At 46.0% G+C, this 17,965-nt stretch overlaps 1 protein-coding gene across 5 annotated transcripts in view; it reads right to left on the reverse strand.

The window, feature by feature from the left end:
- DCPS (decapping enzyme, scavenger) overlaps window positions 1-12,684 on the reverse strand; it is a 41,190-nt gene extending 28,506 nt beyond the window's left edge. For all 5 annotated transcript variants that reach the window (XM_019710479.2, XM_019710477.2, XM_019710476.2 and 2 more), the window contains exons 1-2: window positions 12,444-12,684; window positions 11,054-11,228 (exon numbers count right to left, since the gene is read on the reverse strand). In XM_019710479.2, the coding sequence (XP_019566038.2) occupies window positions 11,054-11,228; window positions 12,444-12,653 (385 nt within the window). In that variant the 5' untranslated portion in view covers window positions 12,654-12,684. The remainder of the gene's footprint in view (window positions 1-11,053; window positions 11,229-12,443) is intronic.
- Between the last annotated feature and the right edge of the window lie 5,281 nt (window positions 12,685-17,965).

Here is a 17,965-nt window from a genome sequence, read left to right on the forward strand (position 1 = left end):
GACTGAAACCTGCTATCTTTAAGTGGCTTCAGTTGATAAAACTAAAGGAGTAAAGAGAGACTCCTGTGGGCTCACTCACCTTTTTGCCGTCCCATTAACAAAGCCCAGGAATGCCAGGTGCCGACTTCATAGCTCTGTCCACACTGTTGCCCTCACAGGGACCACCCTTCTACCTCCCGCCCTCCCACCACCAAGTCCAGCCCATCCCAGGAGGCCATGTCTCAGGTGTGGGAGCAGCCACCTCTGCACACTCCAACCCACCAGGTCCCAGCGGCCACCCTGCCATGGCAAAGTGGATTTCGTTAGCATGTCACAGGTGTGTCTCCGTTAGTAGGCATGAATCATCAGAGTTTGGGGTCCATGTGTCTTGGGGGTATGCAGTGCTTGTCAATGAACTGACAAGCTCCAAATGATGAGGGTTATTCAGGCTGTGAAGTAAGGAAGCAGCCAGGGGCCCCCATCCAGGCTAATATTTTGATCTGCTTCTTTTGTTTGTTTGGTGAGGAGGTTAACATCCTGAAAAAAATCTATCTATCCACGTGTCACATGAATATATTCTCAAATAATTCCAATCCTTTTCATTGAGGTAAACACTGACGACAGTTGCATGTTCGTTATTCCAGTCTTTTTTTTAATGAGTTTGCGTAAGCATGAATATACCTACATATTTTTTTTAAACACAAGTGGGACGATCTTTTATGGGTTATCTGTGACCTCAGAGATCTCCCGTGACAGTCCATACAGACCTTCTTCCTTCTTTGTAATAACTGCACATTAGCCCAGGCGATGCACGCAGCATGCCTTGTTAACTGCCCCCCTGCACCCTGCCGCCAACAGGGGTCACTTAGGTTGTTTTTGCTTTTATTTTTTCCTATCACAAATGATGCTGCACTGAACATTCTAGCACCTCTTTGGGCATGTGTGTGAGTAACTGTCTCGGTCAGATACCTTGAAGTAGAAATGCTAAGTGAAAGGGACACAGGGTTTACAACCTTACAGATCCGGCCATGCCCAGTGTACGCCCACCCACTAAGCATGAACACGGGAGAAACTGAGCTGTCTGTCTTGGCTCGCTAACATCAGCTCTGTGCGGGAGTGGCCTCAGTGGGGTAACTTCTCCATGGTCTAAGCTACTTACAGCTACAGAGCCCCCACGCAGCATAGCTAGGCTTACGTGGAAGGCCCCCAACTGCTATTTTATATTAATGGTGGCTCTCAGACCATTTCAAAACCCAATGCCATGGCAGCAGTGAAGTACAAAAGGGAACAAACCTGTAACAGCGAGGGGAACAAGAGTGGGGAGGCAGCAGAGAGAGAGAGAGATTGCAATTCATTTCCCAAAGTTAGGACGCGGAATGGAGCAGCGTGAGAATGGAGGAGACAATAGGGAAGGAAGCTGCGGCCCAGAGCGTGTGACGAGCTACGTGGAGGTGACTGCCAGCCTCGCCACGGGAACCCAGGAGAGGATCTGGGCTCTGAACAAACAGGTACAGAGGACAGGAAGGGAAATGAAGCTGGAAGTTGGGATCAACTACAGGGCTGTCTAAGGGCCAGCTGCACCACTTGGCTCCATCCACTGCCACCCCCGCCTCCGGGGCAGGCTCCTTATGCCAGGTGAGAGGAGGAAGGCTCCCTCCAAAGATATGGAACCATGGACGAGGGCAGGGGTCGGCAAACTTTTCCATAAAAGTTTGATAGGAAATATTTTAGGTATTGTAGGCCACATACAAGCTCTTTTTCATATTCTTCTTAGTTTTCTTTTCTTTTTTTTTTCAACAACACTGTAAAAATGTAAAAACCACTCTTAGCTCGCAGGCCATACAAAAAAAAGTGGGCCAAATATGACCCACGAGCTATAGTGGACGAGAGAGCACGAGGGCTCCAGAGTGGGCACTGGTGCCTCCCCAGTGCCAGCCATACTGCACACCTAGGCAAGGCCAGCCAGCCAACAAGCCCCACTCCCCACCCAAAAGCTCTGGAGCAGCTACCGATCCAGGAGAGCGGCCTGCTGTGGACACTGACCTACCAACGGATAGTGGACGGAACCCATATCAGGCTGGTTCTTCTAAATACAAATGAGCTAATATTCACCAGACTTCAGGGAAAACCAGCAGCCTAAAAAAAGAATGACCAAAATAAACAACCAGAACCAGAGCCCAGAGGAAACGAGATCACGTAAGGGTCAGGAGATAATTCTTAAAACAATTCTAATTAGTGTGTCAGAGAAAGTAAACCCAATTTGGCCTCTATAAAGCAAGAGCAAGATGCTACGAAAATGAAATAATCAGAGAACCAGAGGGAAGAAAATTAAAAATATGATTGCCAAATTAAAACCTTCACTATAAGGTCTGGAAAACAAAGTTAAGACAACCTACCAGGTTGTAGAAAGATATAGATGGTAAAAGTGAGAATAGAAGAAGCACACAGAATCAACCAAGGAAGTCTAACAACTAAAGGATTTCCAGAAATAAAAGAAAAGGAGGGAAGGAAATTATCAAAGAAATAATAGAAAAAATGTACAGAGAGGAAGAATGACATAAGATTTTAAATCAAAAGGACCTCAAAGTACCCAGCCCAATAAAAAATAAAATCCAACTTAGATACCTTACAAAATTTCAGTACACCAACAATAAACAGAATATACTATAAGCTTCTAGAAAAGGACAGTAACAAAGCAAAAACTATAAAAAAATTGTTAGCTATAAAGAAATGAGAATCAAACTAGCATCAGATATTTTATTAGCGACAATGGATGCCAGAAGTCAACAAATCAATGCCTTTAATGTTTTGAAGGAAAATAAATTTAAATTCTGTATTCAGTCAAACCATCGATCAAAAGTGAGGGCAAAATAAAAGATTTAAAGTTTACCTCTCATGTATTCTTTCTGAAGAAGCAGTTACGAATGTACTTCAGCTAAACAAGAGAGCAGAACATGAAAGAAAGGCAGCGAGCATGCCTAAAGAAGCAACTGTCCAGGCTGGAGCAGCAGGAGACACTGAGGAAAGGAAAAGGAAAAGGAAGGGAGGCGTTTCATGTAATGAATTACCCAACTAAGTGGCTGGTAATTTCAAAAGCAGAGTAAAAGCACAGTATTCTTTTAACCACAATCTAAAAAAAAAAAAAAAAGAAAAAAAAGAGATAAGTATAAACTTTGTGAAAAAATAAAAGTGGATAAAATAATGATTCAAGTATGAAAAAACGAAAAAGCAGCATGATTTGGAGGAACGGTTGGACTATAAGGAAAAGAGAATCTATGTGACCTAGATGTCAGATTCCTTCTCCTCCAAGAGACACGGAGTCCCACACGGGACAGGTGGAGAACCCGTGGCCCTAGCTCTCTGCCTGAGGGTACAGCACACATTAATATGGCCATAACAACGTCGGCACTCTTTACTGTTGTCAATCCAGAGTCACCTCACAGACACAGCATACAAGACTTCATTATAGTCAGACAACAGAACAGACCATGACAGAGTGAAATGCAATACAGCTGACAGGTAAGTTGGGAGACAGCAAAGGACAGCAGAAGGAAAGGCTGGAGGCACTGCGATTCTCACCTGACAGAATGATAAGACCTAACGCAGATTTCAGTTATTTAGGACTCCAAAGGCAATTAAAAAAAACAAAAAAACCTCTAAAAATAATAATATAAACATCAAAAACTGGAAGGAGAAGGGAAGGAGGGTGAAGGAAGTACAAGCGCACCTCCGAGATGCTACGAGGTCAGTCTGGACCATGGCAATAAAGTGAGTATCACAATAAAGCATGTCACACAAATATCTTGGCTTCCCAGTGCATATAAAAGTTATGTTTACACTCTATGGTAGTCTTTAAGTGCAACAGCATTATATCGAAAAAAACAATGTCATACTTTAACTAAAACATACTGTATTGCTAAAAGTAATGCTAACCATCATCTGAGCCCTCAGCGAGCTGTAATCTTTCTTCTGGTGGAGGGTCTTACCTTCAATTTGTAAAAAACTTAGTTATCTGCAAAGCACAGTAAAGTGAAGCACAATGAAACGAGGCATAAAGGAGCTGAACCTTTCAACCTCTACTGTGGGGACTTGATGTCAAAATCTGATAAATTAAGACAGAGTTGCATACGCATATTCTTCAGTGTGGAGGAAACCACCGGCAGCTCTACCCCAGAGATTTTCTTGATACACATAGTAACTGCTTGTGTAGCACAGCCAGATTTGTTAAAATAAGGAAATAAAGGCTTACTTCTTTTTTCAAAACAAGAAATACCAACAACAATAATAGGAAAGAAAGCAGACCTGAGTGGGGCAGAGTGGCCGCAGAGCCTGTCCCTGCCCATATAAGCCCTCTGGGTGCTACTTATTTGATTTTGACAAATGCCCTAACTCAGAGACTCTTACTGAGTAGGCCCAGATTCTGTGTTCAAGAAAGCTCCTTAGCAGTTCTGATGGCTAATGCTAGGTAAGAACCACAGTCCTAAAGAACCTCTAGGTTCCTCTCCAACCTGGGATACTATGATTCTGCGATCTCACAGGACACAGAAGCGCCCTGAGGCAGGATAGCCAGCTATCTGACTTCTCACTCTTCATTCGGAGACACACGGAGTCTCAGAGCAATTCTGGGACATGCCCTGGTGTCCCATGCTGACTGCGCCTGGGGAGTTTCTCGTGTTAGATGATGATGGCACTCTTCAACACCCACTCTGGCTGTGACCTGTCTGGCAAGGTTTTCCCTGTTGGTCACTGTTCAGAGAACTCTTGTCCTTCGGCTCAGCTGCCAGGGGAGGGCTGCAGAGGACACCCCAGGGATGGGGTGAGAGGCTTGTGCCAGCCTGTGCCAGAGCAGGGCCCACAGAGCCTGGTACTGGGCCTTCTCGTCCAGTTGCTGGAGGAGCTCCCCACACTGCCCTGTCCTGCCAGGGCTGGCAGCCTCCTGCAATGCGCTCTAGCACAGCACGACTCCCTCGTCCCTGGAGAGAGAGGGGCAGGCCCACCACTCCTCTGCCCCAGAGAAAAGGTAGGGTGCTGAAACAAAAGTCTGCTAATATCCAAAACCCAGAGGAAGGAGGCCTAAATCAAATACTTGTACTTTCAGCAACAGTGACTAGAAACCAAATTTGAGAATGTGGGCGGAGCCCTATAATTTAGTGGGGAAACAGTCTTAGTTCTCCTAAAGTCCTGCCAATTTTTCTGAACTTCTTTTTTTTTTAACTTTTATTTATTTTAAGTGTGTTTTTCCAGGACCCATCAGCTCCAAGTTAAGTAGTTGTTTCAATCTAGTTGTGGAGGGCGCAGCTCACACGGGCCCATGCGGGAATCGAACCGGCAACCCTGGTGTTACGAGCATCACGCTCTAACCAACTGAGCTAACTGGCCACCCCCAATTTTTCTCAACTTTTAATTGGGAAATGTATTGTACATGTAAACAAAGTGTGTGCGTGTACACATATACATATGTGTATACACATATACATACATAAGTATATACATGTACATATGCGTATGTATATAATACAAAATACGTACTGCTCACGGTGAGAAATAACTAAAATACCTAAAATAAAAGAACATGCATGCATGGAGCACGCAGTCCAAGAAACAGAACATTACCAGGATTTCTGATGTCCTCTCTGCCCCGCCCCACCAGGGATAACCACACCGCTGAATAAGGTGTTAATCGTGTCTTTTTTGTCTTCCTGGCTTCGTCATGTATGTACGTACCCTAAGCAGTGTATTGCTCAGTTCTGCTTTTTTTCAGCTTTCTCTGGAATCACACATTGTATTTTGTGTCTTGCTTTTCTTGTAGTTCATTCATTTTCACTGCAATAAAGAAGCAACACCAGTGTAGGAAACCACCTCAACATATTTATCTATTCTAGTGTGAGGTGATACCCAGATTGTTTCTAGTTTTTTCTATCATGAACAAGGCTGCCAGGGAAACTCTTTACGGGAATGGATAGTCTTTTAAATTGCTCCTCCCAAATAAGTCCTCACTCTAAACTCAGAGGTGTGGGTGTCGCCTCTGCAAAGAGCACAGGGAGGAAAACCCTACCTGTAGCTAAAGTACTGGGAGTTCTCTGCAACCAAAAGATGATGTGATTCCCAGGATCCCTCCGCCCCCTGCCCTGGCCTCACTCACACAGACGCCTTCTCCTCCACTGAACCTGAGATTCCACACCCCTGCTCGACAGCGGGAAAACAATTGGCCTTTTTAGACGCAGTCTGGATTTCTGAGTCACACCCCTCTCCCTAGTATCTCCCCCTTCTTCCCAGGTAAGAAGGAACAGAGATCTCAATGAAAGGGCCCCATTGATAGGCCACAGGAGTGAGAGCGTGAGAGCCGGGGCAGCAGCAGGAGGTGACCCAGGCTATGCCCCGCCTGATGGCAACAAGCAGCAGTAAGGTGCCCGCTGTCTGGCCCCCCAGGCCTCACACTGACCGCATGGCCGCAGGGGCAAGAGAGGAAACCTGCCCGTAGTCAGGGGCAGGCATTTTCCCATGTTACATATATGGCTCCACTGAAGGCTCATATACTTTTAAAGTTAGAAAACAAGAATAGGAAATGACTCACACGTATGGAACACACACTGTACGCCGGCCGCGGGGCTAAGTGTCCTATGCAAACTTCTCTCAAAGGGGCATAACCCACGACAGTGGGATGAAATTAATTTAGGAGATTAAAACCAGCATCAGAAAAAAGGAAACACGACTGGAATTAAGTTAGAAGACCAGAGAGTATCCCACAAAGTAAAAGTAGGATTGTTTTGTGAACCGTTTGTTTCCCTTACATCTATGTGCATTTAGTCACAGGTACTGGGTCACAATGTAAAGTGTATTTCTCACCGTGGGCAGAGGCTAAAACATTGTGTCATCTTTCTTATCTCATTTATTTCATAACTGTCCTAAGGTACATTCAGTTTCTCACCTAATTTAATAAGAAATTAACTGATGTTACTTTCCCAGATTCATCTGTACCACATACCACAGACACCAACTGGCCCTCCAAGCTCCCAACACGACAGCTTCCTTTCCGTTCCTCTTTCCTCCCTCAGAACGCATGCTACTCCCTCCGCCCAGAACATTCTCCTCGACCCCTCACCAGCTCTTTGAACAGCTGGTTCTTTTCCATCCCCGGCTTGGGTGTCATCTCCACAGAGGGCCCTCCTGGATGTCCAGACCACGCAGTCCCTCTCTTGTTCAGGGTCACTGAGACCTTTGTTTTCTGGCTGGCTCCCTGCCTTCCCACTACAACTCCAGAGACAGAGATACGATCTGATGTACTCCTGGTACATACCTAGCATGCAGCCCAGCACCTGGCACACAGCCTGCACTTCGTCTTTGTTAAATGAATACAGAAACGTCCCATGTCCTCACAGTTAAGAAATGGCAAAGCCAGGATTCCAGCCCAGAAGCTTGCTCTGAACCCCTGCACTACACTAAACCTCAAACAGCACAACCACTAGGTAAGTGTTAGAGCTGGGACAGGACGGAAGCATGTCTAACTCTGCTGCCCATGCTCTATTATGTCAGTGACGTGGGGCACAGTCTCTCATGGTCAGCTGAGATTTCGGGAGGATAAATGAGAAGACTGCAAAACCTCTAGGCTAGAAGAAGAAATTTGCCAACGACCAGAGAAATACCAAAAGAAATCAGGAGAGCTGCCAGCTCAGAAATGGGTAGGGGGAGGCTCCCCCAGGCAAGTATTCTGGGAAGGAGGTCTGGAGAAACAGCCGGAAACAGCAGAAAAACTCAAGGGGCAACTGTGCAGGGGGCTCACAGGGCCGAGGCGGTAGGAACCAGGCTTCCAGGCCTCTTCAGGCAGTTTTAAGAGTTGGTGACTCTGAGACTGAGATTGGAGAGGCAGGGCTGAAAAGGCTCTGAAGGCAAAGGAGCCGGCCACACAATACTTTGGCAATGCTGCCACCTCGTGGCTGTGACATGCTTGGCCCACAGGAAAAAATACAGCGGGTCAGCCTGTGACTTTATTTTTTCAGCAGTCATTTATTGAGGACTTTATATGGGTCTGACATGGGTCCAACTTTCAATGACCTCTGTTCCCCACATCCAGGCAGTGACCAAACCCTGTTGAGTTGACTTCGCTCTTTTTATAACAAGACTGTGAGGGCACAGATGGTGTCTTACTCATCTCTGAAGCTCCAGTAGCCAGCAGAGGGCCCAGCACATCAGAATAACAATGCAACTACTATTTAATATGTTTAAGTACTTTTAAATACATTAGCGCCTCTGAGTCTCACATTTTACCTAAGAGACTGCCAAACGGAGGTGTGCAGGAGGCGTGTATTTCCATATGAGCCTGGAGTTCTTGGAAAGGTCAGGGATGAAGAAACAAACATGGGCATCAACCACACACAGGTGGTGTTTAAAGCCCAGTGCCTCTCAAAGTTTAATGTGTATGACTCGACGGGGGATTTTGCTAAAATGCAGATTCTGATTCTGAGGTCTAGGGTGGGGCCTGAGATTCTGCATGTCCAACAAGCTGCCAGGCGATACCACAGACCACACTTTGAGTGGGAAGAAACCTGAATCAGGGGTTGATAAACTGGCCAGAAGGTCAAATCTGGCCCATGAGCTGTTTTTACATACCCTGCAAGCTAAGAGTGCTATTTTCATCTTTAAAGGGGTTGTTAAAAAAAGGAGCACTCTGTGACCGAGATTATTTGTGGCTCATAAACCTTAAAGCATTTACTCTCCGGTCCTTTCTAGAAACAGTTTGCCAACCCCTGCTCTAGAAGCTCATCCCGGGATAGCGTGTATAGCTAAACAAGAGAGAGATGAGGATGGAACTCTGAAGCAAACTGTTATGACTTCCAAATCACCATGCCTCATTTGGGTAGGTGAAATAAAAGTATACCGCAATGTATGCATGTTTGACTTTATGCTAAGAAAACAGCTCTGGACAAGACGAGCTAACATCTGAGGCACCCACATGAGAGTAGGTTGTACTGTAGGAAAATGTAGACAAAAAACGGACAAGGGAGACAGATATTTGGGGTTCTGAATGGGAAAGAGGACCTGTGGTGAGCTGATAACCGACTGGCTCTTTCAGTACTTATCTTAGAAAAAAATGACAAACAGAAAGACAGGGAGGGGCCACGACCACTTGTGTGCAATACCACAGAAGCACTGGAAAAATAAAAGGAAAAGGAAAGGCTCTGAATTCTACAGGGTTGCTCTGTGGAGCAGAACTTTCTGAATTTTGGCTGAGGATGGGGCGGGTGGATAGACGGATGGGGGGAGGCGAGGGAAAGGAGTGGCAGCAGAATACTGGCCCCAGTCTGTCGTCTGGGGGCTGCCCCAAGTGCTATTTGGCTACAGTGCCTTCTGTCACGCTTCTGCCATCCCATGTTGAAGTATACATTTGCTTAAATGTCAATGCCTGAGAAAGTAAATACAGCTGTCCATTTCTGTCAGCTTGAACCAATCAATCTGGTTCTCTTTAATAGAGGACCAGGCTGTTTTGCTTGCAACCGTGAAAGGTTTGCTTGTCTCATATCAAGTATTTACACAAATTTCCAAAGGACAACAATAGCACCCTTTCTTGGGGGTATGGAAAAGACTAAATCTGTAAGAAAGGCTGGGGCAGGATATCCGTAAATGCCTGAGGGTAGGGCAAATAGACAGAAGGATCTGTGCAGACCCCAGAATTTCCTGGTTGGAAGGAACCTTCAAGGTCAACCAGTCTCCCTCACACTTCCAACAAAGCTGCCTACTAAATCTAAGCATCTAAAGGGAAAAGCTCACATCATGCCTGGCTTTTAGCATGGAATATTCCTCTTCTTACTCTTTTTTACTAAATTAAAAAATACTTGTAATCAAAAACAAATCTCTGGGGCAGGCCCGGTGGCTCAGGCGGTTAGAGCTCCATGCTCCTAACTCTGAAGGCTGCCGGTTCGATTCCCACATGGGCCAGTGGGCTCTCAACCACAAAGTTGCCAGTTCAGTCCCTCGAGTCCCGCAAGGGATGGTGGGCAGTGCCCCCTGCAACTAAAATTGAACATGGCACCTTGAGCTGAGCTGCCTCCCAGATGGCTCAGTTGGTTGGAGCACGTCCTCTCAACCACAAGGTTGCCAGTTCAGTCCCTCGAGTCCCGCAAGGGATGGTGGGCTGTGCCCCCTGCAACTAGCAACAGCAACTGGAGCTGGAGCTGAGCTGCGCCCTCCACAACTAAGACTGAAAGGACAACAACTTGAAGCTGAATGGCACCCTCCACAACTAAGATTGAAAGGACAACAACTTGACTTGGAAAAAACAGGCCTGGAAGTACACACTGTTCCCCAATAAAGTCCTGTTCCCCTTCCCCAATAAAATCTTTAAAAAAAAAAAAATCTCTGCCTTTTAACCTACAAGTTCCTGCCCTTCTCAAGTCCGTCCACAGCAATCCCATTGTCTCCCCTACTAGCAAGGGAGTTCCTTCAGGGTAGTGACCTTTGTAGCACCTAGCACTCTCCTGCAGAGCAGACTGCTGAGCAAGTTCTCATCTACTGAAGTTCAGTGTTTCTGTCCCCTACTGGCTGTGTGACCTTAGCCAAGCTATCTAACCTTTCAGAAATCTGTTGCCTCACCTGTGAACTCCTACCACAAGGCTATTTTGAAGATAAAATACGATAATATATGTGGACTACTCAGAACGGTGGCTAGCACAACAGTAAGGGTTTAGTACGTATTATTACTCAGTTAGTAGATGAACCTGTTCTCTCCCATGAAATCACATTCCCTCCTCACAACATACGACACCAGAACAGTTTCTCAACCTCAGCACTAGTGACATTTGTTGTGGGGGCTCAGGTGTATTTTATAGGATATTTAGCAGCATCCCTAGCCTCTACCTTCCAGGTACCAGCAGCAACCCCACCCCCCAAATTCTGACAACCAAAAATTGTCTTCTGAGATTGCCAAATGTTTCTTGGGGGCAAAATCCCCTCTTCCTTCCATTGAGAACTCCTGCACTAGAATATGCAAGTCGGACTATGGAGAGCAGCCTCCACACCCCCTAATTTCCCACCATCCCACCCTTTTCACATGCAGCCACTTCAGCCACCACTTGCTCACCACTCAGTTGCCTTGGAGGGAACATGTGATAGGTGCTGTAGATATCATTGGAGAACTGCAACTGGAGCTCAGGGCTTCCCATCAGGAGCTGAGCCACCTGTTCCACCTGAAATGGCGTCTTCTCCAGGATCACCACAGCATCCTCTCCATTCCCGTCCCCAGAGGCCTCATTCACCTGTAGGCAGAAACACCATCAGTGGGCCCAGGGGTAGAGCCACAGGTGAGGTCTGGAGAACAGAGGCAGAAGCTCCCGGGGCCTCGGAATTCCCAACATATGGGATTTCCTTCCCTGCAGTTTCCCTCTGGGCAAGTCTAGCCAATAGCACTCATGTTTCTCCTCCCAGAGGAGACATCTCATTAACCCAAATGCTTATGGCAGTGCTCACATCTTTCTAAAAGATGCAAAGCTTCTCCGCTGTCTTCCATTTTAGGCTCACAAGAGGCTCTGACAAATTCTCCCCATTTTACAGATGAAGAAACGGAGGTCTAGAGAGATTAAGTGACTTGCCCACAGTCATAGGTACAGTTAGTGTATCTGGCTATCTCAACTAACTCCTAGTGTGAAGGTCTCATGGCTAAAATCTTCAGCAGGAGCTGCAGACTGAAGACAGGTCGGGCTGCAGAGCCTTGTAAAAAAAACAAGAGACACAGAGAGAAGTATGGAAGCTGAGACCCAGGTCCCACGATCCTCCCAAAATGCGAGCTCCTGCTAGGCATTCTGGGGAACCTTAATACCTGACCATCTAATTCCCAGGATGGTCTCCAGTCTCTTCTCAGTCCCTGCGAGAGAACCGAGCACATGGTATTAGAGCCAGCTATGTGTATCTGTCTACCGGGAGGTACTCTGCACTCCCGAAGGTCAGGGATGGTAACTTTCATCTCTATATCCCCAGTACCTAGCTCAATGATGGCCTGTCTGTGCATGGTGTGTGGAACTGAATCACCAATTTAATAAACTGTCTCCTCTGTCGGGGCTGAAATCCTATACAGCAGGGATATCTCCTAGTCTCTTGTCGTTCCCAGGGGCACGTATGCGCAAGACGGTCCCGCAACATTTACTGGGTTTCTAGCACCTTTACAGGTCGAATAAATGAACGGCTTGGAGAATTTAACCCCTGCTTTTTAATATGCAATACACTCTACAAGTGTTAGTAGTTATTTTTAGCAAAGGAGTAATTAGGAAAATCAGCCGTGCGTATGTTAATTTCCCTAATTCCACGGGTGACCGTGTCTCTTCCACGCCTTCTGCCACCAAGCATTCCAGAGGCGCGCTGTTCCCGCCACCCCCCAGGAATGCGATTGGTACTTGCCGGCCGAGCGCTCACAAGATCCGCCTCTCGGCGGTGACTGGTCACAAACCCCCGTCCCCGCCCAGGGCCGCCAGTGGTACCTTCCCGTGTAGGAACAGGATCTTGTCCCGCGCCGACTCCCTTAGCACTTTTTTCACTCTAAAGCCGGAGAAAGGAAAGCGCACAGAGGCAGAGGTGCCATTCCCAATGCCAGCTTCCTTGGTTTCCTTGTCCTCTGTGCCGGCTGCTTCCACCCCCGCGGCGTCCTGCTCTCGCTTTCTCTTGCCCGGCGGTGGGGCCGCGTCCGCCATGTTGCCCGCGAGAGTGTGCGCCTGCGCAGACCCCGGACACGCCCAGCCCACCTGCGCGACGCGCTGCTGCTACAACTCCCGGCGTGCTCAGCGCTTAAGCCTCAGGGCGCTGACCCCCTGCGACCAGCCTCGATGAGCGTTTTTCACCCAAGTTACAGCCAGAGTCCGGTTGTGCGGGTGGGCCAGACTTGAGACCAGCGTTGAGGGAAGAGAAAAGAAAGCCACGAGCCCCTAAACAGGCGGGCTAGCTGTGCTGTGGATGGGAGGGCACCCCAGATGCCGGGGCTAGACTCTGAAGGCTTTGACACCTTGTTTGAATATGGACATTTTAACATGAATTATGCCAACATTGATTTTAGCTCTTGGTCAATTTTTTTTAAAAGGGACCGCTTAAACCATTTCTGTTTGTCACCCATTTACAGTTTACAGAATTTTCACGACGTTCAGGTCTTTCCACCCCACTCTGGCTCATGCCTGTTGTTTCTCAGTCAAGTTGTGTAGGACACAGCTCCCTGGCCCGTGCTGGTATTCTGAGCCTTGCACTCCTGCTGGCTCACGGCTGCTGGCCGTTCACGGCAGCACTCAGTAGCCCGTGGCAGCACTCAGTAGCAGCACTCAGTAGCAGCACTCAGTAGCAGCACTCAGTAGCAGCACTCAGTAGCAGCACTCAGTAGCAGCACTCAGTAGCAGCACTCAGTAGCAGCACTCAGTAGCAGCACTCAGTAGCAGCACTCAGTAGCCCACGGCCAACCTCCTGTTGTTCGTGGCAGCTGGGCTCCAGGGAGAGCGCAGCTCACTGGCCCACGTGGGAATTGAGCCTACGACCTTGGCAATAGGAGCAAGGCGCTCCAACCACCTGAGCCACCGGGCTGGCCCAGCTCTTTTCTTTATAGATTCGGTACTTCTTGCTATAAAGAAAGGTGATTGAACAGGGGCAGAAACACATTTCCATCACCTGCTGCATTTCTTCAGGGCTAAGGACTTCTGTCTCCTCTACCTAGTTTGTTATGTGATCCAGGGATGAGATTTACAGCACGAATATGATTCATCTGTCAGAGTTTTTTTTTTTTTTTTTTGCTTTTTTTTTTTGGCGGCGGGTGGGGGCTTGGAGGATGGCATATAAAATGTTTACTTAGAATGTATGCCCTTTCACGGTTTTTTTTTGTGTCCATTATTTCCAGCTAGTCCCTTTTTCATTGGTGTTATTTGACAGATACAAATTCTGTCACGATTCCAGACAACAAATTTTAGTCAAAAGTTTTATTTTCATCAATGTCAGTTTTGAGTTTTTTCAAACAAAATAGTGAGTGGGCTTTTGCAATTTTCAGTCAGCCAGTAAATTATGAAGTGTACTATATGTCAATTTATGAGTGGGATAAAAGGCTAATTGTTTTATGAAGCAAAGGGCATTGGTAGGGGAAGCTTAGGATCTGGAATAATTATCCTCAACCAGAAACATCTGCTGCTTGTTCACAAGTTTCCTTCTGGGAATATACAGTAGGAGGTTATAAACTGTGTGCAACACTAGAACAAAATGTCCCGGGGTAAAATGCAATAGCAAAAAGCTGCTCAAAACTACAAAGCCCTGATCTTACGAAAATTTCTAGGTGTGCATGCTCTTTCTTCTTCCCTCTTTCCCTTCCTTCCCTTTCCTTCCTTTCTTCCCCCTCTTTCTTTTCTTTCTCTTTCCTTTCTCTTTCTATGCCTTCCCACCATGTTTTTTTCTTTCTTGAAACTGGAAAGAGAATTTGAGCTGAGTAGCTACGTTTTAACCAAAAGAGCCATGAAGTCTGGCCCCAACATTAGCTGTGCAAATTTGGGGACCTCACTTATCCTCTCTAGGCCTCCATTTTTTATATGCCAGACACTGTCAGTCCTGAATAAGACAGAAGAGACCTCTACTTTCATAGAATTCATATTCAAATGGACATAAGGTAAACAAATATAATTTTAGGTAATGATTACTGTTCTATTTATAGAATAAAACAGGACAATGCAATAAAGCCTGGGCATAGGGAGGACTTTAGATAAGGTGGTCATGGATGGCCTTTCAGGAGATGACACTGAGCTAAGACTTGAGTGATAAAAAGAAAGAGCCAGGAATATATTTCAGGCAGAGTAGATGACAGATGCTAAAGACCCTAAAGCAGTAATGAGTTTGACATTTTTTAGAAACAGGAATGGCCCTTACAGCTAGAATGTAGTGAGCAAAGGAGAGAGACAAAATGAAATTGTAGAGAAATTTATTCATTAGTGGCGAATTCATCACCGCAGTTATGAGTCTGACTAAAAGGCCCATAAGGTCGGAATTCTAGTCCTAAGAAGCCCTGGCTCAAGGGAAGGATGAGCTCATAGGAAGCTTCGGCCACCAGAGGGCCTATTAGAATACCAGATGGCAGAGTGCAAAGGACCTTGATCTTCAGCAGCGCTGTAGATCTTCGCTTGGCTTCAGAGGCCTTTGTCTGCTGATGGTTTTTTTCAGTTCAGCTTGTTTGGAAATATCAGAAGTCTCTACACTGTCAAATCCAACAGCCACTATCCACATGTAGCTATTTACATATAAATTAATTAGATAAGATTAAAAATTCAGTTCCTCAGTCATAGAGCCATGTTTCAAGTGCCTGATAGCCATACGGTTAGTGGCTACCGTAATGAACAGCACAGATGTGAATCCTTTCCATCATCACAGAAAGTTCAACTGGGCAGTGTTTGATTGGAAGGTTATTCCTGGAAAGCCCTAGTCCATCCATAAGCACCAATCCTTCAGTCTTCTAGAGGAATCTCAAAACTTCTCCCAAATCTTGTTTTTAGTTTAAAGGAGGACTAGAAACTTCCATTTCAGGTATTATAACACACTATCTATTCTAAAAACATGCCAGCTAAAAACACTGGAACATTCTGGATGCAAGATTGAAAACTCCTTTTGGTCATATTACAGCTCTCTCAAGAAAATAAAATTTTCAGAAATGAAAAATGTGGGAGCACAAATCTATAGAATAATAAGTATATATTGAAGCTGAAGTTCTACGAGTTATTTCTGGTGTCTAGACATCTAGAGCCTTGGGCTTTAAATGTGATATTTAAGGTGCCAGAGACAAGACCTGGCTTGAGCCAGGTAAGGAACTGGAAGAGAGAACTTCCCATAGAACTCAGATCTCTAAAGATCCACCACCTCAATGAAAGAGCCAACTATTGGGGGGTGGGAGATGAGGGTTAGGGGGATCAAATATATGGTGATAGAAGGAGAATTGACTCTGGGTGGTGAACACACAATGGGATTTATAGATGATGTAACACAGAATTGTACACCTGAAATCTATGTAATTTTACTAACAATTGTCACCCCAATAAATTAAAAAAAAAAAAAAGAGCCAACTATTTAAAAAATAAAACAAAAGCTGCCTCACTAAAGGAGACAAGAAATTTAGGAAACTTATCTGTCCTGACATCTGGTGCTGGAGAGAAGGAAAAAATCCCCTGAAAATGCATAACCACAGGCCAATCTTCATGCAGGTTTAGAATTCAGAGTCATACTGCCTACACGAGCCAGGAAGTTCAAACTGGAAAATCTATTTAAGCCAGTCTTGTATTCTTTATTGACTTCTTACTTTATGCCAAATTGACTCCAGAAGAAATAAATAGATCTATAACTCCTTAAGACATTGAAATTGCAGTGTTAAACCTTCCCATAAAGAAAACACTAGGCCCAGTAGATTTACAGATGAGTCTACCAAACATTCAAGGAATTATTAATCTCAAGCTTAAACTCTTCAATGAATAGAAAAAAGGGACCACTCCCCACCTGTTTTATAAAGCTGGTATAGCCTTGGTAACACAGTGTCATGCGGGAGACCCTGCTCGCTGCGCCATTTGTCGTGCCGGGCGACCTGAGGGGTCTCTGGTCCCGCTCCCCACATAACGCAGGATATGGTGAGGCCAAAAAGGAACACGCACGGAGCCATAGGTAGGGGAGTCATACCACTATATTCTCGCTGGAGGCTGGGTTGGAGACACAGGAAACAGGAGCCACACAATTCTCAACCCTCATTGCTCCGCTTGCAGGCTCAGCCACCATCTTCTTGCTAGCCCCCATTTTCTGCTAGCATAGCCACAGCAGTTATATTAGTGGCCAATGGCTCACTGGTTACAGCTGACGGCCAACTAGCCACAGCTGATGGCCATCCCATCACAGTTGATGGCCATTTACTACCTGAGCCAGCACCTGTCTATGTGAGGCCGAGAGCCTGGAAACTGCTTTCTGGGGCTTAGTCCCCACATACATACAGGGATAAGACAAGAAAGGACAATTATGGGCTAATCCTATATATCAGGGGTGTCCAAACTGCAGCCCGCGGGCCAACTGCGGCCCGCAATCCATTTTTAATTGGCCCGCAGCAAATTCCAAAAATATATTTAGTTTACTTAAATAAACCAGGTGAGGCAATACGTACTTCACCTCGAGTGAGTGGCCCGGCTGTTCGTGTATTTTACCGCATATGGCCCTTGCTGAAAAACGCTGAAAAAAGTTTGGACACCCCTGCTATATATGAACATAAATGTAAAATCCTAAAGAAAATGTTAGCAATCTGAATCCTGTGATTCATAACAAAGCTGTCGTGCGGGGAGGCCTGCGGGGTCTCTGGTCCCGCTCCCCATCCAAGAACGCAGGATATGGTGAGGCCAAAAAGGAACACCCACGGAGCCATAGGTAGGGGAGTCATACCAGTATATTCTCTCTGGCGGCACTATACTCTCACTGGAGGCTGGATCCACACTGTCCGCAAACCGCCATCCACACTTGCCAGCCCAGCCGCCATCTTCTTGCTAGCCCCATTCTTTCTCTCTTCTCTCCCTCACTCTCCTCCGTAGCCGCAGCAGTTATATTAGTGGCTAATGGCTCAATGGCTACAGCTGACGACCAATCAGTCACAGCTGATGGCCATCTACTACCCGAGCCAGCACCCCTCCATGTGAGGCCGAGAGCCTGTAAACTGCTTTCTGGGGCTCTGCCCCCACAAAGCTAAAACATCATGGTCAAATTGAGTTAATGTTAAGCCAGCCTTTCATTCATGGTCAAGCCAGGCATGAACGGCTGGCTTAACATTAGAAAATCTAATTTTATTCATGGCATTAACAGATTAAAAAGGGGGAAAAAACACATCACAGTAGATGTGGAAATTTTAAATTAAATTTAAAACTCAAGATAAGTAAAACTCTTAACTAGAAACAGCAGGACCCTTATAACTTGTTAAAAAAAAAATGTACCAAACCAAAACCCACAACAAATACCACGTTTAATGGTGAAATATTTG

Source organism: Rhinolophus sinicus, linkage group LG16 (genome assembly GCF_036562045.2).
Source record: "Rhinolophus sinicus isolate RSC01 linkage group LG16, ASM3656204v1, whole genome shotgun sequence".
NCBI classification, from domain to species: domain Eukaryota; kingdom Metazoa; phylum Chordata; class Mammalia; order Chiroptera; family Rhinolophidae; genus Rhinolophus; species Rhinolophus sinicus.